Source organism: Trichosurus vulpecula, chromosome 5 (genome assembly GCF_011100635.1).
Source record: "Trichosurus vulpecula isolate mTriVul1 chromosome 5, mTriVul1.pri, whole genome shotgun sequence".
NCBI lineage: Eukaryota > Metazoa > Chordata > Mammalia > Diprotodontia > Phalangeridae > Trichosurus > Trichosurus vulpecula.
Genome location: NC_050577.1, coordinates 256,247,781 through 256,271,690, shown reverse-complemented (window position 1 = coordinate 256,271,690; position 23,910 = coordinate 256,247,781). Strand labels below are relative to the sequence as shown.

General features: G+C 39.5%; 1 protein-coding gene across 1 annotated transcript in view; it reads right to left on the bottom strand.

Annotated features, from left to right (window-relative positions):
* Nucleotides 1-22,777, bottom strand: part of C5H12orf56 (chromosome 5 C12orf56 homolog) — a 111,588-nt gene extending 88,811 nt beyond the window's left edge. The window contains exon 1 of the mRNA XM_036761834.1: nucleotides 22,526-22,777. Coding sequence (XP_036617729.1) covers nucleotides 22,526-22,777 — 252 coding nt within the window. The remainder of the gene's footprint in view (nucleotides 1-22,525) is intronic.
* Nucleotides 22,778-23,910: the final 1,133 nt, after the last annotated feature.

Here is a 23,910-nt window from a genome sequence, read left to right as displayed (position 1 = left end):
TGTATGTCAAAACATAACAGCAAAGTGAGACCAGCAGAAAGGTAATGGTGATGGTTGACACCCAGCATTAAGGGAGAGCATAGCCTTGTAGGTACCACCTTCACAAATGGCAACTGAGAGGGCTGTTTGTTGAAGTGGCCTCTAGTTTCAGTCCTCGAGAGGAAGGATTGAGCTCCACCTAAAAATTTCAATCAACTACTAAGCATTTCTTAAGTACTCACTATAGGCTAGGCACAGTGTCACAAAATTAAATAGTCCCTGCCCTCAAGGACCTTACATTACACAAGGTAAAGAACATGTGCACATGTGGGTCAACATAAAATGTATTTTTTTCAAATAAAAATTAATGGGGGGCAGAGGGACAGGACTCTAGCAACAGGAGATTGGGAGACGGTGCTTGAACAGGGTGAGAGGAGTCTAGGAGTTCCAAGAGGCTGGAGGGTTGAATGATGAAGCAAGCAGGGAATGGGTGGAGACAGGGTTGGTCTACTGTAATGGTATCCCCTCCTCACTCCTCAGCATCTTGGGCTCCACTTATCTGGGCCCATGAAGAGTTGTTTCCTGTTTGAAAACAGTTTGTTCCATAGAAGATTTTAAACACTGCCCTGGTGTCTTATTTACACTCTAGCCTGACCAATAAAAGAAAGGATTTACTAAGCAGAGGTAAATTTTAGCTCTGCCCATCAAAATCATCATGAATCCCAAATTAGGGGAGTCTAAATGGGAGAGTATGCTACCTCAAATAGGGATTTCATTTAATTTCTATTAAAACTTAAAATCTATTTGTTTTCTTTAATAATAAAATATTGTAATAATTATAATTAAACAAATTATTAATTTTGTTTTATGCAGCCTGCAGGAAATCTAAAAAAACATCCTACCAAAGATCATTTTATTATGTTTCTATGGTATGTGTTCCCAGCACTTGTGGCTTGTTGCCTTAGCACCTAGATTCTTATGCATAAAGAAACAAAGGTAGAGGAGTTGTTCTGTATTTACTGTTTAATATTTATTAACCACACTGCAAAGGCCTAAATGATGCAATTACCTTCTTAAGCCACCCTTCCTAGCAGTAGCCATTCCAAAAGCGCTCAGAGTTAAATTACCCCTATTCAATGTAAATGAACAAATGTATAACTCCGGGATCTGGCTTCTATCTACTTGTTATGTTAATCCTTGATGCAATCAGCTTATCTTGAGTACACAGGGATAATTTCTCTGTTTACTGAAAAAGAAAGTAAATAGCTTAGAAATTAGAGACCCATTTTTTAAAAAAGAGCCAGTATCCTAGCGGCAGGAGAAAAAGTTTGAGAAGGCTTTGAAGCAAGCAGAAGATCTATATTAGAACAGAAAGAGGATTGCCTTCCTAGATAACCCAGGGAATAAAATAAACTGGAAGAATAAGGTAGCATAGTGGATAGAGTGCTAGGTGTAGAATCAGGAAGAAAAACCTGAGTTCAAATCTGGCCCCACACACTCACTAGCTGTGTGACGTTGGGAAAATCACTTAACACTCTTGGCTTCAATTTCCTCGTTGGAAAATGAACTAGAGAAGGAAATGGCAAGCCACTCCAGTATCTTTGCCAAAAAAACTCCAAATGGGGCACACGGAGTTAGACACACCTGAATAGCTACAACAACAAAAGTGACCCTATGAATTTCTCAAGGAGCCTGGTAAAAGGATTCTAGACTATAAATAGTCTGGATTTGGGGTTGACGAGGCAGTGGATGGTGTTGGACTTGAGTCCTTGAGTTCATTGAGTCAAGAAGACCTGAGTTAAAATCCTGCCCCCAGATATTAGTTGAATGACCCTGGACAAGTCATTTAACTTTTTTCAGTCTCAGTTTCCTCATCTGCAAAACAGCACCTCCCCACAGGGTTGTGAGGATCAAATGAGATTACATATGTACTGTATTCTTTGCGAACATTAAAGCACTATTAAAGTGCTTGCTGCAGTTTAGTATTATCATTATTGTTATCACTATCTAGATGAGAGGTTCCCAAACCTATTTGTCCTACCGCCCCCTTTAAAAAAAAAAATATTACTCAGCGTCCCTCTGGAAATCTACTTTTTTTTTAAACCCTTTAATGGTTTTTTTTCATTTGTATAATTTTTAAAATATATGATTTTTTTAAAAAGGACATGTCTTAAATTTAATAATTTATTGCAAATTTGTAGTTCTTTTCCTGCATTGAAATTTTGATGACACAATATTGCATCATATAACCATATAGTATCATATTGCAAACAAGTCATTACACACACATATTCTTGCCGATGCATGCTGGACTTCGCAACAATGAATGCCATACTTGCCTGCCAACACTTGCTTGTTAAGACCTGTTGGCTGATTTGACCATTGATAAGTTATAACTTGCATTTTGTGTGTTTATTTGGAAAATAATATAATCACTATGGCTTTATCTCTGTTACACAACAGATGAAACATGTACAAATGGTTTTTTCAAATTTTTCTTATCCTCTCTTCTTTCCTTTTGCTTCCACCGCCCTTTTTATTCAATGCCCCCCAGTTGCACCTAAAGCTACTGCTGCCCCCCCATTGCTCCAGTGCCCCCTAGGGGGCAGTGTCACCCACTCTGGGAACCTATGATTCTAAATTAATTCTAAATTCTAAATGAAACGAAAACACAAGTGAGAATTATCTCCAAAGCTAGACTTCATTTTCTGTCCCATATAGCTGGTATCTACTCTGTGTGCTTGAGATTGCTGAACCATTAAGAATTTATGCCTATTTTTTTTTTAGCAGAAAAGGAACCAGACAAGATGGTAAAAGATCTGGGCTGTAGTCATAATTTTACCACTAACTAGATATGTGAACCTGGGAAATAAATTTCCTTCTCTAAGTCTCAACTTCCTCATCTGTAAAACTTGGATTATCTGCCCTTTCTACCTTTCATCAATCTGCTAATCCATAAGCTGAGGTATTAGAGATATAAAGACAAAAATCAAATAGTCCCTCCCTTCAAGAAGCTTAATTCCGTCGTGATACACATGTAAAAATATAAGCATCTATAAGATACATAGGATTTTGTTTTTGAGAAAAAAGCTCTAGCAGCAGGGGTGGGTGATGAGGCAGGGAATGGAGGCACTAATGAGGAAAGGTAGAAGGTAGTACTTGAGTTTTAGAGAAAACTTAAGGATTTCAAATGGTGAAGATGAGGAGCGAGCACATTGCAGGCATACGAAGGCTGGGGATAAAATGTCCTGCATGAGGTAGGCACAGTGAGGTCAACTGGATAGGCAAGTAGGTAGAGGTAGATGAGTGAGAGAGACAGAGACAGACAGACAGACAGACAGACAGACAGACAGACAGACAGACAGATAGATAGATAGATAGATAGATAGATAGATAGATAGATAGATAGATAGATAGATAGGCAGATAGATTTACTATGCTAAGAACTGAGGATACAAATAGAAGCAAGCTAATTCCTACATTCAAGGAGCTTATATTGGGGAAAGAAGTTTTAGAATAGGGGAAGACAACACATACGGGGATACAGGAAAAGGAGGAGAAAGAGGAGTAGAAAGGGTCTTGTGAGGGGCCAATGGACAGGAGAAAAGAAGGAAATGGGGTTCACAAAGAGTCAAGATAACTGGGTTTGACCTAAAATGATAGTCCCAGGGAGGGAGTAAGCAAAGAAGAAGGCAGATCTCCAGGGTGGCAGACAATAGTCTCAGACCTGTCCATTAGGAAAATATCTTCAGCATTTCTGTGGAAGTTAGGTTGTAGATCAGAGCTGATTCTGAAGATAACTATCCTAAAAGTTCTCTTCTCTCCTGATAATAGTTTCATATTGTGGGATCATAGTTCTAGAAGTGAACAACATTTTTACTCATCATTTTTACAAATAATAGAATGAAAGCACGTTGAGGACAGAGACTATCTTCCATTTTGCCTTTATATTCTTTATGCTTTTTAAAATTTCATTTCTCTTATGATTCACTTATCTTTTCCTTCTTCTTTCCCTCACTGTTTTCTCTTTCTCTTTCCTTTATTTTTCCTCTACCTTTGTTCCTCTCTCCTTTCTTTCTCTCACATCTGTATGCTGAACAAACTAGTAGTGCCACAGGTGTTGCAGAGTTCCATTAGTATAGTCCTGGTGCTAAAGTTGTTGCTACACCCCCTCCCTGCCCTCCATTAACCCTGAATATTAGAAGGTTCAAAAATTTATCTAGAGAGTAGGCAATTCCTCTGAGGTTAACTTAGGGCTTTGAAGACAGAGAAGAGACAAGATTCTCTTCTCTCTCTTACTATTCTTTCTCCACACTTGGTGATTTCATTCCAGTCCCATGTTTTCAATATTTCCCTGTGCAAATGACTACCAATTATGACTACCAGACCTACCAGCCTTGATGCATAGACCCAATCTTACATCTTCAACTACCTCCGCTATGATATCTTACAGGCACTTCAAACTGTTTGAGACTGAACCCATCATCTCCCCAAAACAAAGGCATGAGGCAGGATAGAACAGGATGAGAACAGGAGTTGGAGTAAAACAGAACTCTCCCCCTTTCAAACTCTCTGTTTTCTGTTTATGGTACTGCTATCCTCCAAGTCACTCAGGCTCCAAAACCTGGGGGTTATCTTTGATCCTTCTTTCTCTCTTACCTCCCACTTCTAATCAGTTCCAAGTCCCATCAATTCCATATCCAAAATATCTCTGATATCTATCACCTAATCTCCATTCTCACTGCCATCATCCTGGTTCAGCCACTCATTTTCTCTCATTCGAACTATTTTAATAGCCTCCTAACTGGTTTCCTGCCTCTAATCTCACCCTTCTCAAAACTATCATTCATACCACTATCAAAAGGATCTTTCTAATATAGGACTCTAAACGAACGATACTTCTGCTTGAAAACCTTCAGTGATTTCCCATTGCTTACCAAATAAAGCATAATAAGCTCTTTAAGTTGGCATTCGACAGCCTCTGTAATCTGGCTACAATCTGCCTTGCCAATCCTGTACATGCTTTTCATGTACTCTCTGATCCAACTAAACTGGGCTGCTTCCCAACATCTGTTCTCACTCTGCTCCATCTTGCCTCTATGCCTTTGTTTTTGTGCGTCGAGAACACACACACACACACACACACACACACACACACATTTAGAACAGAGAAATGCCCCACAATTGCTACCTGTTGAAATCCTTCCTTTCCAAAAGTAAAAGTACCCACATGTACAAAAATATTTATAGCAGCTCTTTTTGTGGTGGCAAAGAATTGGAAATTGAGGAGATGCCCATCAATTGAGGAATGGCTGAACAAGTTGTGGTATATGAATATAATGGAATACTATTGTGCTATAAGAATGACAAGCAGGCAAGTTTCAGAAAAACCTGGAAAGGCTTATATGAACTGATGCAAAGTGAAGTGAGCAGAACCAGGAGAACATTGTACACAGCATCAGGATTGTGGTTCTCTCCTTTCGGGCTGCTTCTTCTTTCACAACATGACTAATATGGAAATATGTTTTACATGATTTCACACACATAACCTCCAATTAGGAAAATATTACAACAGTCCCAAGAAGAGACAACAAGGGCCTTAACTAAGGTGGTGGTTCTGAGAGGAGAAAACTTCCCTGACTCTATCCTCATTCTCCAATGGAATATGACCCCTCCTTCAGGGTGTCATTTAGCACTTTGCCTAAAGCCATCTTTTGTCTTTATCAGTTTCTACCTTTTATTAATTCTGTTCAGGACTCAACCCCTCCTAGTAGGTTGTAAGCTCTTAGAGAGCTAGGACAATAATACTTTATGATGGAGATTTGTTTCCTTTTTTTACCTTCATGTCTTCAATATCTTGGGGCAATTAGGTGGTGAAGTGGATAAAGTACTAGGACTGGAGTCAGGAAGACTCATCTTTATGAGTTCAAATCTGGCCTCAGACACTTCTTAGCTGTATGACCCCGGGCAAGTCACTTAACCCTGTTTGCCTCAGTTTCCTCATCTGTAAAATGAGCTGAAGGAAAAAATGGCAAACCACTCCACTGTCTTTGCCAAGAAAACCCCAAAATGGGGATCACAAAGAGTCAGACACAACTATACAACACCACCACCAACAACACCTCCAGTGTCTATCACAGTGCTTCATTTCATAGAAGGTACTGGACTGAGTTCACTGAATTGACTCAGATTGTGAAATCAAATAAAGTGTAAGAGCATAGCACTTTTTGTAGTCAGGCAAATGGGTTTTATAAGCAAGAAATGAAGTCTGCCCTCTCAATGCATGGTTGGAAATCAAAAGGCAATCAAGTTGCCAGGTTCATTACCCCCCTAATGTATTTGCTAAGTGATTTTCTTCCCTTACGTTGGAGGAGGTGGAACAGAACCACTCTATTTTACTTCTTTAATCCACTGGCTTTGTGGCTTATAGGATTCATCCAATAAGGGAGAGAGAACAGCAAGAAGATCAGCCATAGCGTTTAGTATTGGAGCTACTCATCTAGAAGGAGACATGCCATCCACCAGCTCAGGAATTAGTTCAAGAGAGCATGAGGCCGGTTGAGGGAGCAGAGATACATATTCTCCAGATAGACATTTCAAGGAACATGACCCCTAGAAGGAGTGAAGAGAGCCAACCATTGATTCAAAAGAGAACTGGCCCGGCAATTGAGAGTTTAGCTATGGAGAGGAGAGAAAGGCCGTGCAGCATCAGAGGCATAAGTTGCCTTAACCCCAAATATTTCCTATTCACATACCTCACTATCATTATATTCTGTTCCCATTCTTCCTGTGGACACTGTATTTGTGATAGAATGCACTCCAGTATTATGGAGTTAAGTTTTGTTACTATTTTTTTTTTTTTGCCGTATGTCATCTTAGTAAATACATTTACTGTGAGTTAACTGTGTCTTCTGGCTGACTAACTATTAAGGGGAAGCTCACTGGTGGGGGCTAGTGAGCTACAGTTTTAGGAATGCAGATGTCTAGAAACTATGGGCATAGCAGCTGCCTTCCAGGGAGCGAACTTAAAAATATGTTTATAAGTCAGGTAATTAGGCCAAAGAAGTGCATGCTCCATCCAAACAGCAGGGTATAAAGCCTTAGAAAGATCAAAAGTATGGTGATAACATTTATATTATGAAATACCAAATTTTAAGGAAGAAGTATGACATCAGTTTTGTTTTGTTTTTTAAGAGCAAAGAACATTATTATTAGGTAACTTACAGGTGACAAATAACATAAGATTGCTGCCAGAAATTTCAACAGGACTAATTTAACATCCATAGGTGATAAAGAGGCTTCCCATTACAAAGTTTAACACTGACAGCACTGGTAAGAAAGGAATGACCTCAGTGACTCCTTATGCCTGAAATCAAGGTCATTGTCCTAAAACTAAGTGACAGATGGTAACCTGACATAGCTAAATTCAAACCCCTGCTAATACATGTCTTCTGGAGTTTGCTCTTAGCTATGAGGTTGCCTGAATTTTTTTAATCCTCTTAATAGCTGAGACACTGGAAAGAAATAGAAAATCAAAGCTTTATATTATAATACTTTACAATGGGGATTTGTTTCCTTTGTATCATATAATAAGTGCCTTTCAAAGGAAAGAAGCTATGCTCTCACATTTTACTACTGATGGCTCTGCTATGAAAATGCTAAGCCTTGATGTAGTAGAATAAGGGGAGCAAACAAAAGAGAACATATGTTATGGCTCAGAGCTCAAGGACTTCTGGATCTGGAGCAAACCTTGAATGGTCCTTTAATTCTTCCCCGCTGCCTTTAGTGACAGTGGGAAGCATGGGAGGACTATATGATTTTTAAGAGTAGCCACTCTACCCTCTGACACACTCCCCTTTCGCTCCCCAGAATATGTGGTATGTAACTCTCTCCTTCTGGGACTTGCCCTGAGGAGTAAAAGAAAGGCATTCATATAGGTACTCTGGTGCTATTGTTTTTAGGGCCATTGGCAGGATGATAAGCCCAAGCCCTGGCCTGGCTCACTAAAAGATATGGACCTGGAGGGAATTCTTTGGATGGTATAGGTGGAGCCAAGGTCAATGTGAAGGACTGATTCCTCGGTCTCAGAAAATATTTGATGTTTTAAATATCAACCTCCAGAAGAGTATAATAGTAGTTTTAAAAATTGCTGCTTCATATTTAAGGCTTTGACAAAGCACACTCGTAAGTTTTTAAAGTTTTATGCACTTCTTTAATGTGGAAGAAATAAATAGCTATCCCATGCCTGACCTATATTGTATATCATGTACCTTTCCACTCCCTTTGGCAAAGACTCTGGACATGAACCAAATCTAAACTTTAAGTAACTTTCCCTAGGGCTCTGAAGTGGGAGACATATAGTGCAAAACCTCTCTCTGTGAGGCCAAACTCCCCTCCATGACTGGACTTGTCCATGCACATGGATTCAGACCTAGCATCCCCTTTAGAAGAAGAGGAAAAGAATCCCTGGTTTCAGAAACGGTTCTTTGTTGTTACATAAAGGTGATTTTTTTTGTTGTTTGTTTTTGGACCAGACCTGTGATGTAACTGGTATAAGGAATTCCTGGTGAGAAATACTCCTCTTCCAAAGAAGAAAAATAGCTCTCATGCGAATTACAGTCTTAAAGCATTACCAAGCCCACTAAGAAGTTAGGCAAATTACCCAGCTTCACACAGCCACTATATGTCAAAGGCAGGACTTGAACACAGATCTTTCTGGCTCTGAGGCTAGCTCTCTATTACACTATGCTACTTCTCTTTTATAAAGTTATTTAATAGTAACAACAACATTTGAAGCTCTTTAAGGTTTATGAAATACTTTCTTGACAACTTTGTAGACTAGACCTTAAAGAAAAAGTTTATTTTTTCCTCATCTGTGTCCTTTCTTTGCTAATATATAAAAATAATTTGGTTAAGTTCTATATACCCTCTTTCAATACTTTAACACTTAAGTGATTTGTGATCTCACAGATGTAGGTATTCCCTCCCTTGGTGTAGAATGATGCACATCTACACCCTCTCATTCAGTGCAATTCTCTATTCTTACATAAATCCTAAAGAGAAAATCCAGCCAACGTGCTGGAAGCTTTCCTTTATGCTTTTTATTATTCTATGGGGACCAGGGTTGGGTTTTTTGGTTATTTCTCATTCTTTTTATTATCCCTCATTCTTGCCACATAACCAGTCTAAACCCTTCCCCGAGTAAACTTCTTACTAGTTCTATGCCTTAAAAATTAACATTAATATAGAACACAGGAAATCAAAAGAACAGGGTACTGAGGGCAGTAGGTGTTTCAAAATAAGGGCTTTTCCTGGCACATAATAGTAGCATTAAACTGAGATGTGACAAAATTAAGATGAACTAGATATTTATTTTGGTTTTTCATCAGTGAGACAATATTCATATAGAACTTTACTATGCAAGCTTCCTTGCTCGGACAATTAATGCCTTGTGGCTATTATAGATTATTATTGAATAGCTTTGGTCTTGAAGGTCCAGGTTGTCATTTTCCCCATGTGCTCACATTTATCTTTCTTCCCAGAGAATTCTTTTCAAAAGTCTGACTTCAAAGGGAGCTTGAAACATGAAAGGGACATTCAAGACAAAGAAGGAATAAGAAGCTGATCTCACATAAAACAAAAAAATGACATATAAGAAAGCTGGCATTTAAACCAACTGGAAGCCAGATTTGCTTTAGGGAAGAAAAAAAAGAATTCATCTGTATTGAAAAAGAACCATTTTTTTGGATGACTCTGTAATTAACTATGCCAGATTAATTTAATTAACATGTGGCTTGAAGTATATTGTTTAAATCCAAATTTTGATTTGAGTTTAACCATAGAAGAATCTAATTCTTTTCCTTACTAAATTACAAATTTTATTACCTAAAAGCAAAGCAAATGCTCTCCTTCACAAAAATACTGAAATGTAGAGGAAAGATCACTGGACTTAGAGTCTGGAGACTAGACTAGAGTGTCTAGTCCCATCTTTGCCATTGACTCATAGTGTAGCTCTGACCAAGACATTTCTCTGTGCCTGGCTTTATTCATCTGTAAAATGAGAGAATCTCTAAGGTCCCTTATAGCCCTCATATTCTATGATTCTAGGTCTAAAACTGAATCCATCTGCTCTCTAAACCTGGCTCCCCTTCCTAACTTACCTTCATCTGTTGACTATATCATCCTTTTAGTTACTTAAGTATGAAACCATGAAGTCATTCTGGATGCACCCCTCTTCCCCATTCCCATTTCTGATTAGCGACTAAGTCCTATCACTTATGCAACTGTCCTCTTCCCACTTCCACAAGTCTAATTAAGGCTTTTAAAAATAATGTACAACATTAACCACAACGTCGTACGACGGTCGACTTTTAGACTTAGTTCTTCTGAGCAATGCAATGATCTAAGACAATTCCAACAGATTCATGATGGAAAATACTATCTGCATCCAGAGAAAGAATTGAAGCATACTATTTGCTCTTTGTTGTTTTGTTTTGTTTTTTCTTTCTCATGGTTTTCCTCTTTTGTTCTGATTCTTCTTTCACAACATGACTACTGTGGAAATACATTTAATATGATTGTACATGTATAGCCTATATCAGATTGTATGCCATCTTGGGAAGGGGAAGGGGGGGCAGAATTCAGAACTCAAAGTCTTATAAAAGTGAATGTCGAAAACTAAAAACAATTTTTAAAAAAAAAAAGATGTACAAATGAAATTATTTTAAGGTATATAATCTTGTGAAATAAGATAGTGTTATTGTCTTGTTATTCACTTTCTGAACTCACCAGCAGCTCTGTTCACTTGTTATTCAGGGACTGGCTGAAAATGCAATCATGCAGTTGTCTTTGTTTTATAGTGTCTAGCAAGCTACTGATAATCAAAATGTGTCAAGTAACAACAAACACTTTGGCATCAAGTGACCAACTGTTCCTACAATTAGAGCCTAAATGCTCTAATTAAGTGCATCTATAATTAATTATCAAGTAAATATGCACATATTGAAGACAGAGCTTAAAAAAGAGTCTATCAGACTTTAAGTCTACAATCAGCTCTCTATTCTTTCTGCACTCACTTCCTCATAGAATTTATTCACTCCCATGACTTTGAAGATCACCTCTACATAAATGACATTCCAGCCCTGTCTTTCACTTCCGCTAAAATCCCATTTTTGTCCAAATGCCTTTGGGACATTTCTATTCAGTCATCACTACATCAAACTCCAGTATGACTATGTTTTGTCTGTCTTTGTATCCTCCAGTACTTAGCACAGTAATTGGCACATAGTAGGCACTTAAATGCTAGTTGACTGATTACATCATGCACATTCTTACTGCCAAAACTTTACTCAAACTCTACCTTCTACTCCTTCCCTCATGAATGCCTTCCCTCTTTACCCTTACTTTCAAGTTCAAGTTTCATCTCTTTAAAAAAAATAGTACTTGAATGGGGCAGCTAGGTGGTGAAGTAGATAGAGCACTAGCCCTGGAGTGAGGAGGCCCTGAGTTCAAATTCAAATCAATCAACAAGCATTTATTGAGCATTTGCCTCAGTTTCCTCATCTGTAAAATGAGCTGGAGAAGGAAATGGTAAACCATTCCAGTATCTTTGCCAAGAAAACCCCCAAATGGGCTCACAAAGAGTCAGACGACTGAACCAACTAAACAACCAAAAAAGAGGATAAAGGCTGAGAAAAATCTACTGGATTTGGCAATAAAAAAAGTCATTGGTAACCTTGAAGAAAATAGTGTAATGAACATGGAAGTTAAGTGGGTTTTGTGGATCTTGAGAGAGAGGAAGCAGCAAGTATAGATTATTCTCTCTAGAAATTTAAGAGACGTAGAATAGCTTGAGACGATCTCAGATGGCAGGATCAAAAAATAAAAAAGGCTCTCTTGGAATAAGAGAGAACTGAAGAGGTTTACAGGCTAAAGAAAAAGAGCCAGTAGAGAGAAAAAGATGGAAAATGAGTGAGAGAACATGAATCGTCAATAGAGCAACATTTTAGAGGGACAGGAAAAGATTGAATTAAAAAAAAAATCTAAGTGGGGCAGCTAGGTGGTACAGTGGACAGACTACTGGCTTTGGAGTGAGGAGGACCTGAGTTCAAATCCAGCGTCAGACACTTGACATTTACTAGCTGTGTGACCCTAGGCAAGTCACTTGACCCCCGATTGCCTCCCTAAAACAAAATAAAAATATAAGTGGAAGAAGGGTTAACCTTTGCAAAGAAGGAGAACTGCTTCAACCTTTGATAACAGAGGGGGAAAGCCTCAGGGATGAGGACATAGAATGTTTTTGAGATAAGGGTAACCGGAAAAAGGGTGTGATAAATAGCTCCTGTCACCTAAGCAAAGTTGGAAGAGAGGTCATTTTCTGGGAAGGAGTGAGGTGAAGATGTCATAGAAGCATGAGAAGGTTTGGAACAGCCATTGTGGGGAATCATAGATGAATAAAAGATTTTTTCATGTGCAAAGTGTATGCTGTTCATATGGTTATGTATGTCCATGAGAGCTGTCTAAAAGTGGTTCACAAAAAAAAAAAAAAAACAAAAAAAAAACACTGAGAGATACTTCTCTCAATATTGCTTATCTAGGGGCACAATTTTGGTTCATTATAAAAAAGCTGCTTTCTCAACATTGTGCAATGATCAACTGTGATATTTAGCTCTTCTTAGCAATGCAAGGATCTAAGACAATTCCAAAAGACTCATGATGGAAAATACTGTCTACCTCCAAAGAAAAAACTGATGGAGTCTGAATGCAGATGGAAGCATATATTTTCACCTTCTTTGGGTTTGTTTTTTTTTTCCTCCTTTTGCTCTGAATCTTCTTTCACAACATGACTAATGTAGAAATATGTTTAACATGATTTCACATGCGTAACTTATATCAGATTGCTTGCCATCTTGGGGAGGGGAAAAGGAGGAGAGGGAGAAAATTTTGGAACTCAAAATCTTATAAAAATAAATGTTGAAAAGTATCTTAGCATGTAATTGGAAAAAATGAAATACTTTTTACATTTTTAAAAAATGCTGCCCAATAAGTGTCTGGCTGGCTACTGCTCCCACTCAGGGTTCTAGAGTAATGTCCTAAGAGAAGCAAATACTTTACACAAAGATAGATTTAGCAAAAGCCTTCTAATTCGGGGAATTTTTGATGAGTCTGAATTATTTTTAGTCATATTTCAATTTATTTTGCTAAACATTTCCCAATTACATTTTTATTTTTAAATTTTATTTTTTTCCAATTATATGTAAAAATTGTTTTAACATTCATTTTTAAAAATTTGCCTAAACAATCCTTTGTGGTTTCCGGCAGGCATATTTTATTCTACCCAGACTTTCGGATAATAGTCCCTAGGGAAAGTCTGAATAGAAGTTCTATTTTTGGAGTAATAAGGTCTATAAGTATTCCTGGCATGGAAAAGTCACCCATATTGTCCAAGAAAAATCGATTTTGTTTTAAGGATTCTGAGATACACTTCGCTAAGGTTGGAGATAATCTGGATGAAGGACTGTCAGCAAAACCTGGACTGGAAATCATTGCCTCTAGGCAAACAGATTAAGCTACAACCTAGAAAGTTAAGCATATAGCAGTGGCTACATCTGTAACAAAAGAGGTAAAATCCTCTAAATTTCCCAATATGGAAAGGACTGGGGATCAGAGTGAAGTCTTTTCAGCCTAACCTGCAAACTAGGATCAACAACAGCTTTAACTCAGAACAGGTAGTAATAGGTGGTTTTGTTTAGAACTTCATTTTCTCTTCCTATTGATTAACGACAGAAACAGAAAAATTCCCATTTGTTTATCTCTCCAGGGATCAGGTAATTTGAATTTTGAGGTGGCCAGATTTTCACTACTGCAAAACATCTAACTGCTTCAGCAATAATAGAAATTTTTGACTATTGTAGTAGTGATAGCTAACCCCGGATTATTCATAAGAATATAAGAATGCCTCCCTGGCTCAGATCCATGGTACCTCTAGCCTATGATACCTTCTCCTACAGTGGCACTAAAGGGACATTTTGTGGAGGACAAATTTTCTCTTTCTAGTATGTCTTAGAAGGTAAAGACTACACCTCCAAGCACCACTAATTTTTTTGAATAACTCATTGTGAAAATAGCATTCCTAAATGTATTTAAAATTTGAAGGTGTATGCGCATGCGTGTGTGTGTGTGTGTGTGTGTGCGCGTGCGTGTGTGTAGTCTTGAAGGCAAGATACCTTCAAGACTACACACACACATATACATATAAATTCATATTTATATACATGCACATACATTTAACCATATTACCACGTAGAGTAGTAACAAATATTGCTTTTAAACAACTGTTTTCAAGAATCAAGACATACCTTCTTTTTAGTATTTTAAGATTTGGTTGGAGATAATGAGGTATAATGTATTGACTGTGCTGGCCTTGGAGAGGGAAGATCTGTGTTCCAGTCCTGACTCTGACAAATACCAGTTGGGTGACCCTGCGCAAGCCATCCAATCTCTCAGTGACTCAAGTGGTTCTCTACATTGTTCATTAGAGGATGGAATTTCCACACTGGGATTTCCATATATCCATGAAATTAGAGAGGCAATATGTCATAATGGAGAGGCAGGTGGCCTTGGAGTCAGGAAGCTCTGGGTTCAAATTCCATCTCTGATATGTACTATGTTACCTGGCTAGTCACATAACCTTTCATTGTCTCCAAGACAACTCCCTAGGAGCATGAGTCATAGAGAAGGTATCAACCTGCAATGATAGAAGCAATTCTTCAGGAGCTCCCTAAACCTATGAAATCACAGGATTGGTGCAATCAAGAAAATTAAATTACAGGTCTGAATGACAACAAAAAGATTAGTAAACAAAACTGTATCCACCCTAATTCAAACTCCTTTTTTGGGGGAGGAAACAATAGAAAATAGAAATAAAAATATAGAAATAGAAAAAAAAAACAACAGTGGCTCACATTTCTGTAGTACTTTAAGGTTTGCAAAGTGCTTTCCTTGGAACAAACCTGTTGGTTATGTACAGAAGTAAAATGTTAAGTCAAGGATCTATGGGGTTTTTTCCAGGTGGGAACTCCCTCCACCAAGGAGATAGCAAATCATCCGTAAGCTCCTGGAGAGTGCCTGATATTTAAAGGGTTTAAGTGACCCACCCATAGTGAAACATTTTTTTTGTCCATTTTATAAATGAGGAAAATGAAGCAGAGAAAAGGTCAGTAACTTATTCAGAGTCACCCAGCTAGTAAGAGCTAGGAATTAGACCCAGGTCGCCTAGTGCCAGGTACAGCTGTCTTTCCACTGATCCACAGTGTCTCATACAATTCGATCATATCCCCTCCCTCAGCCCACGTCTTTCCAGACAGAAGAGTCTACAATTTTCAGGGATTGATTATCCTGTGTATGATATATTGGATTCAATTCAACAAGCATAATTGAGGACCTGCTGCATGTACAGTGTTGTATTAGGATAGAGAAGTATATATAAGATATGACCTTGCGGTGCCTACAGTGTCATCAGGAAGATAAGCTAGAGACACAGGATACAACTAGGAGAAAAGGTAAGAAAATATAAAACCAAATTCCAAAAATAATGACATTTAATATTTCTACAGCACTTTACATTTTCCAAAGCACTTGATGTGTATTATCTCATTTAATCTTCACAACAACCCTGTGAAGTTTTATCATCGTCCTCATTTATGATTATTCCCCATGAGGAAACTGAGGCAGACAGGTTAAGTGACCTATCTAGGGTCAACACAGCTAATAGGCATCTGAGGGCATATTTGAAATCAGGTCCTCCTGACTGCAAGCAGTATTCAATACTGTTCTTCCTAGCTTCCTGTTAAAAGTATGGGGTAAAAAATAAGTGCTAAAAAAGAAAATCATTATGGGCCTGAGTGGTCAGAGAAGGTTTCATGGAGGAGAGAGAGTATAGCAGAAGGTGTCTTAGTTGGGGAGCAAATATGGCCTTGAACTCATGATGGAAAATGTTATCCACATCCAGAGAGGGAACCATGGAGTCCGAATGCAGATTGAAGCATACTATTTTCTTTCTCATGGTTTTTCCCTTTTGTTCTGATTCATCTTTCACAACATGACTATGTGGAAATGTGTTTAATATACATGTATGGCCAGTGGTGGGATTCAGCTGATTTGCACTGATTTGGTAGAACTGGTACCTAATTTTAGGTTTAGTTCTATAAACCGGTTGTCAGCAGGGGCTGTGCCTCGGCTCAGCTCAGTGGAGAACCGGTTGTTAATTCATTTGAATCCCACCACTGTGTATGGCCTATATTAGACTACTTGCCATCTTGGGGAGGGGAAAGGGAAGAGATGGAGGAGGAAAAAATTTGGAACTCAAAATCTTATAAAAGTGAATATTGAAAGCAATCTTTATATGGAATTTGAAAAAATAAAATAGTATTAAGTGGAAAAGATTAATGAGAGAAAAATATGGCTTTGAGCAAATATGGCCTAGTACAATGAAAACCAAAAATCCTGACTCAAACACAGGATTCATGTTAGGGAGTTGTATGAATTAAACTTGGATAAGTAGGGTAGGATCAGATTAATCAGGGCTTTATTTCTCTCCCTGTCTCACCCTCAGCTTCCCTACATCCCCACCTTTTTTTTGGAGAAGGAATTATTTTGGCTCCTTCAGGATATTTCAAAATTTATAGTGAATTGAAACTCAAATCAGTCTGTCTTGATACTCAGCAGCTTAAGTACAAAGTGGGATTTGAAACAAGAGTCTGAAAAAAAAATCTAAGTTATTTATAGAACAATAGAAGCAGAGCTGGGATGAGGTATTTGTGAACCTTAAATAAGGTTTGAAAAAATAGGCTTCTCTTAAATTTGAAAATCTCAGCCTTCTCTGTGTTACTATCCACTAGAGGCTTTGAAACTTCATCACACACACACACACACACACACACACACACACACACACACACACAAGCTTTATGCCCTGAAGAATAGAATTTGTTGCCCCTGAGAAAGTATATTAGTTGTTCAGTCACTTTTCCAGTCATGTCCTACTCTTCATGACCCCTTTTTGGGGATTTCTTAGCAAAGATACTGGGGTGGTTTGCCATTTCCTTTTCAAGATCATTTAATGGATGAGGAAACTGAGACAAATGGGGTTAAGTGACTTACCCAGTGTCACACAGCTAGGAAATGTCCAAGGCTAGATTTGAATTCAGGAAGATGAGTCTTCCTGACTCCCAGCCCAGTACTCTATCCACTGTGCCACATAGCTGCCTGTCAAAGTATATTAAAAGTAATATAAAAAGTGTTTCTCAATATTTTTAAAATATTTTAAAAGGTGTCCCTCCTTGCACTACTGCCCTCTTTCATATTATGCCCCAGGAAACGGGTGGAGCCAAGATGGTGGCTGGAAAGCAGGGACTTGCTTAAGCTCTCCCCCAAATCCCTCCAAACACCTGTAAAAAATGGCTCTGAACAAATTCTAGAGCTGCAGAACCCACGAAATAACAGAAGGAAGCAGGTTTTCAGCCCAGGACAGCCTGGATGATCGCTGGGAAAGGTGTATTGCACAGTGCTGGGAGCGGAGCACAGGCCAGCGTTGGCTGTACCAGGACAGACCAGACTGGGAGTCATGTGGAGCAGGCCTGAGGGCCATGAATCATTGAGCTGTGGCAGTTACCAGACTTCTCAATGCACAAACACCAAAGACCATGGAGCAGGTTAATGGGAAAGCATGAGGAAGCCCCTGCAGCTGCTTCCCGAGCTCTACCTGTGGCTGTTTCCAGAGTGCAGATCAAGTGCAGATCAGAGCAGGAGTGCAAGGAGCACAAAGGCAGGTTTTCTTGCTTTGCCCTGCTTGAATCTGGGTCGTGATCCTGGTTGGTGGTTCTTGGGAGAGGAGGAGCACTGCTGTGGCAGAGCTTCCTCTAAAAACAGCAGCACAAAATCCCTGAAGCTTGGGACAAAGCACTCTCTACTCTACAAGCAGTCATACCCTGACAAAAAGCTCAAGGGTCAAGTAGTTGGCTGGGAACATGAACAGGCAGCAAAAAAGGATGCAGACTACTGAATCTTTTTTTGGTGACAAAGAAGACCAAAACAGAAGAAGTCAACAAAGTCAAAGAGCCTACATCAAAATCCTCCAATAAAAATATGAATTGGTCTCAGGCCATGGAAGAGCTCAAAAAGGATTTGGAAAAGCAAGTAAGAGAAGTAGGGGAAAAATTAGGAAGAGAAATGAGAGTGATGCAAGAGAACCATAAAAAACAAGTCAATGACTTGCTAAAGGAGACTCCAAAAAAATACTGAAGAAAATAACACCTTAAAAAATAGACTAACCCAAATGTCAAAAAAGCTCCAAAAAGCCAATGAGGAGAAGAGTGCTTTGAATGGCAGAATTAGCCAAATGGAAAAGGAGGTCCAAAAGAACACTGAAGAAAATACCACCCTAAAAATTAGATTGGAGCAAGTGGAAGCTTAGTGACTTTATAAGAAATCAAGAAATTATAAAACAGAACCAATGGAATGAAAAAATGGAAGACAATGTGAAATATCTCATTGGAAAAACCACTGACCTGGAGAATAGATACAGGTGAGATAATTTAAAAATTATTGGACTACCTGAAAGCCATGATCAAAAAAAGAGCCTAGACATCATCTTTCAAGAAATTATCAAGGAAAACTGCCCTGATATTCTAGAACCAGAGGGTAAAGTAGAAATGGAAAGAATCATCTGATCACCTCTTTATAAAGATCCCAAAAAGAAAACTCCTAGGAATATTGTCACCAAATTCCAGAGTTCCCAGGTCAAGGAGAAAATATTGCAAGCAGTCAGAAAGAAACAATTCAAGTATTGTGGAAACACAATCAGGATAATACAAGATCTAGCAGCTTCTACATTAAGGGATCAAAGGGCTTGGAATATGATATTCCAGAGGTCAAAGGAGCTAGGATTAAAACCAAGAATCACCTACCCAGCAAAACTGAGTATAATGCTCCAAGACAAAATATGGATTTTTAATAAAACAAAGGACTTTCAAGCTTTCTCAATGAAAAGACCAGAGCTGAATAGAAAATTTGACTTTCAAATACAAGAACCAAGAGAACCATGAAAAGTTAAACAAGAAAGAGAAATCATAAGGGACTTACTAAAGTTGAACTGTTTTGTTTATGTTCCTACATGGAAAGATGATGTGTGTAACTCATGAGACCTTTCTTGGTATTAGGGTAGTTGAAGGGAATATATATATATATGTGTAGTGTGTATAGTGTAGTGTGTGTAGTAGTGTGTATGTATATATATATATATAGACAGAGAGCACAGGTTGAGTTGAATATGAAGGGATGATATATAAAAAATAAAATAAAATTAAGGGGTGATAGGGGAATATATTGAGAAAAGGAGAGATAGAATGGGGTAAATTATCTCACATAAAAGTGGCAAGAAAAAGCTGTTCTGTTGGAAGGCAAGAGGGGGCAGGTGAGAGGGAATGAGTGAATCTTGCTCTCATCGGATTTGACTTGAGGAGGGAATACCATACACACTCAATTGGGTATCTTACTCCACAGGAAAGTAGGGGAAAGGGGATAAAAAGGGGGAGGGGTGATAGAAGGGAGAGCAGATAGGGGGAGGATGTAATCAAAACAAACACTTTTGAAAAGGGACAGGGTCGAGGGAGAAAATTGAATAAAGGGGGACAGGATAGGATGGAAGGAGGCAATATAGTTAGTGTTTTACAACATGATTATTGTGGAAGTGTTTTTGCATAATGACACATGTGGCCTATGTTGAATTGCTTGCCTTCTTAGGGAGGGTGGGTGGGAAGGGAAGAGGGGAAAGAATTTGGAACTCAAAGTTTTAAAAGTAGATGCTCAAAAAAAAAAGTTGTTTTTGCATGCAGCTGGGAAATAAGATATATAGGGAATGGGGCATAGAAATCTATCTTGCCCTACAAGAAAGTAAGGGGAAAGGGTATGGGGAGGGAGTGGGGTGACAGAAGGAAGGGTTGACTGGGAATGGGGCAATCAAAATATATGCCATCTTGGAGTAGGGGGGAGGGTAGAAATGGGGAGAAAATGTGTAACTCAAAATCTTATGGAAATCAATGTTGAAAACTAAAATATTAAATAATAAAATATGAAAACAAACAAAAAAATTTTAAAAATTAAAAATTAAATTAAATTAAAATTTTAAAAAATATTATGCCCTAGACCTATCTTGGCTACAGCCTGGATCTACATTTGCTCAAGGACTCTTTTTTTCTATTTTATGTCTTTCTATTTTCTTTTTTTTTTTTACATTAATTATGTTGTAAAGAAGAATTAGGACCAATGGGAAGAACCATGAGAAAGAAAAAACGAAACAACAACAACAACAAAAAGAGAGCAAATAGTATGCTTCGATCTGCATTCAGACTCCATAGTTCTTTCTCTGGATGTGGATAGCATTTTCCATCATGAGTCTTTTGGACTTGTCTTGGATGCTTTCATTTCTGAGAAGAGCCAAATCTATCAACGTTAGTCATTGCACAATGTGTCTGTTGCTGTGTACAATGTTCTCCTAGTTCTGCTCACTTCACTCAGCACAAGGACTTCCTTTTGGCAATAGCATTCTGTATTTCAGGTGGATTCTGTTTCAAATGATTTTGATTGTTAATTTGTGCCATCTCTGGCACAGTGATGATTTCAGTAATGTTAGGAAGGTAGGCAGGGGCTGCATGACCCATAAGCTCCTTAAGCTGCTAACAACCAAAGATATCTTAAAATAAGAATCCCATTATTAAAAAAACATCCTATGACAAACAAGGGACCAAGAAGAGCATGAGATGTAAATTCAGAAATAATTATGTAAGGTAGAGGTATGTAAAGTGTAGCTGTAAACACTGGGCATAGAGCTGTTATTCTGTAACTATGACTTTATCCAGAAGGCATATACTATCTCAAGGCATCAGACAGAGTAGTCAATGCTGGATAACAAGTTCATGATTTCTGTCATACCTGTAAAGAGGAATTTTTTTCACCTAGGGCAAAAGCAGTTGGTAGGGGATAAACTCGGTGATGTAAAGACAGTCTGATTATGCAGGTGTTTGTGCAAGTAGAGGCCCACTGCCGAGTCCAGCCCGCATCCTCATGGTGAGCAGGTGGGTCCCATAACTCAAGAAATTATAACTCATCGTGGTTGTGGTTTGGTTTTGTTTCTTGGCTTAAATTTAGGGTCATAGGTTTAGAGTTGGAAGAGAGCACAGAGAACAACTGGTCCAACGCCTTCATTTTACAAATAAGAAAACTGAGGTCTAGAGCTGTGAATGACTTGCCTAAAGTCATACAAGTAGGAATTGATGAAGATGGAAATTGAACCTGGGTCCTCTAACTCAGAATCTAATGTTCTTTCTACTGTACAACACACTTACTTTTAGAGATGTTCAGTACTGGTCAAATTCTATCCAGACTCAAAGGAAAAGTACACAACTTCTGTGATCTTTACACTGTTCTGTCCAGGTGTGTGTGTGTGTGTGTGTGTGTGTGTGTGTGTGTGTGTTTCTCTCTCTGTATGTGTCTCTGTCTGTCTGTCTCTGTGTGTCTCTGTCTATGTTCTTGTGTGTCTCTGTCTCTGTTTCTCTGTGTGTCTCTCTCTGTCTGTTTCTCTCTCTCTCTCTCTCTCTCTCTCTCTCTCTCTCTCACACACACACACACACATACAGAGAGAGAATAGTGATAGGTTTTTCTTTCAATCTTTTCATAAAGCAGAAAAAGTTGTCTAGTTAAAAAATAAAAAGGTAAGCCCATCAAGGTGCTTTTCAAAGAGGCAGAGAGCATTTTTCTATTAAAGTGGGTTTGTTTTGTTCCTTTTTTTTTAAACTTGGTTCAAAACAAAGAAATAATTCTAGCAGAAAAAAAAGGCTTGCTAGGAACCAGCTGTGTCAGCTTCTCCCTAAGGTGTACAAAGAGTCAGGCAAGGGAAAGAGCAAATAAGGCTAGACACTAACCCCAATGGGAAAAATAGGGTGGAGGTGGGTGGAATATATCAGGAAAACAGGTCAGAGGGAGAGAAACCAAGAACAACGACAGGAAAAGAACTTTAAATCAATTGCTTCTTCATAAAAAGTTTGGGGAGAACTTGATTCCTGACACACAAGAGCTGGTGTGCAAAGAGAAGGCTGACATAAAAGTTTGGGACTTGGAAGGACTACCATAGAGGCTCTCTGCTCTGCAGACATCAGTTCTCTCATACCTATATCCCAACACATTCACAGGGGCCTTCAAAAGTCAGGTGGAAAAAAACAAATGTGGTAAATGCACCTTTGTCTGGGACCGGAAAGGAGACTCAGTATTTCTTTTACTTGAATGCTGTAGGTGAAAGGCAATGTGGAGGTGAGAGCTGGGAGGGGAGAAGAGAGGATTATTACAGTTGGAAGGAAAGGGACCATTTCTGTCCTAATCTGGATCCCCTGCCCCGAAAGGCGACTCTCCTCTTCCCCATAGCAGTCGCTTAGACTGAAGGAAGGATGGGGGAGAGGGGAGAAGGGGGATCTAACGCGCAGTGCGGGCTTCTCACCAGATCAATGGCCTGGACGTCCTTGAGGGCCACGACCCCTCGGATGGACCTGGGCGGGTTCTCGGTCAGGTAGATGACCCTGTCGCTGAGCACCACGTACTTGAAAGTCCTGTGCTCGGTGTCAGAGACCACGATGCAGAGCTCGTAGGCGCGGATGGCGTCGTACACCTCCTGCCGCAGGTGCCGCTTCAAGAACGAGTCCAGACGGCTGTTCCTACGGCAGGGGAACCCCACCTGGCCAGAGCCAGCCATGCACAGCGCCGGGGCCGGAGACGGCCTCCGGGCTTCGTGAGTGGCACAGAGAGCCCTCGATGGCACCAGGCTGGGACCGCTCAGCGGACAGAAGGCCAGCGAGAAGGGCTCAGCGCCCCGCCCGCGCCGCACACTCGCCTCGCCAGGTACTATTACTCCTCCTTCCCCCAGCCTTGGAACCTGTGGACGCCACAAAGCATCCCCGCGCGCTCCGTCTCAGTTCTGTCTCGACTCGGGCTTCTCTCCCCTGGGTGGGACCGGACCCGCCCGGGGATTACTCCCTTTCCGCAAATCCTGGAAGGGAATGGGGTTCCGAAGCTCCCAGCTATGAACCCACTTAGGTTTAGACCTCTGGGGTTTATTCCTTGCCCGCCCTTACCCCATCCTCCATTCGGGGTTTTAGCTTTAGTCCATCTGAAAAGAAAAGGTGGGATATTAGTCCTTTAATCCAAAGTCGGGGATGATGTGGTTCATAGATTTAGAGCGGTAAGACTAACCAACTTATTTTACAGGTGAAGAAATGGGGATCCAAGAAGGTATGTGACTTTTACTTAAGATCATACTGGGAGTAGACCCCTTAGATTTCAACCCACGTCCTTGTGGCTCCTGAGCCAGCGCTTCTTCTTCTCTGCCACACTGCCTCCTTATGAGAGATGGGGGGTAGGGGTGGGCAGGCGGGGACTGAGAAGCGGGTAGAATAACACCCAAGACAGATCTGGTCCTTTGGTTTCCTAATTCCTTTCGGTAGTAACTACTGCCTAGCTAACAACAGGTGTTCGATTAAAAACTTGTTGGTTTCAGAAGTTAATAGGATTATAGATTTAGAGATTGAAGGAACCTTTGAGGTCTAGTCCAAGTTCCTCATTTGAGGAAACTAACCTCCAGAGAAGTTAAGTGACTTGTACAGAGTTAATACAAGAAGTAGGTGGCGGAATCAGGATTTGAATCCAGGTCATCTGACTAAATCCAAAACTCTTCCTTCTGCATCATGTTGCCCGTAACTGAGTGCCTTAAAGGCACTTTTGAAGACATTATTATGCAGACAAAATTGCTGGTTGTAATTGAGTCCTTAAAACCTGACCCCTACCACCTCAAAAGGGTTTGAAGAATACTGTGGTGGAAACCTCTGCAAA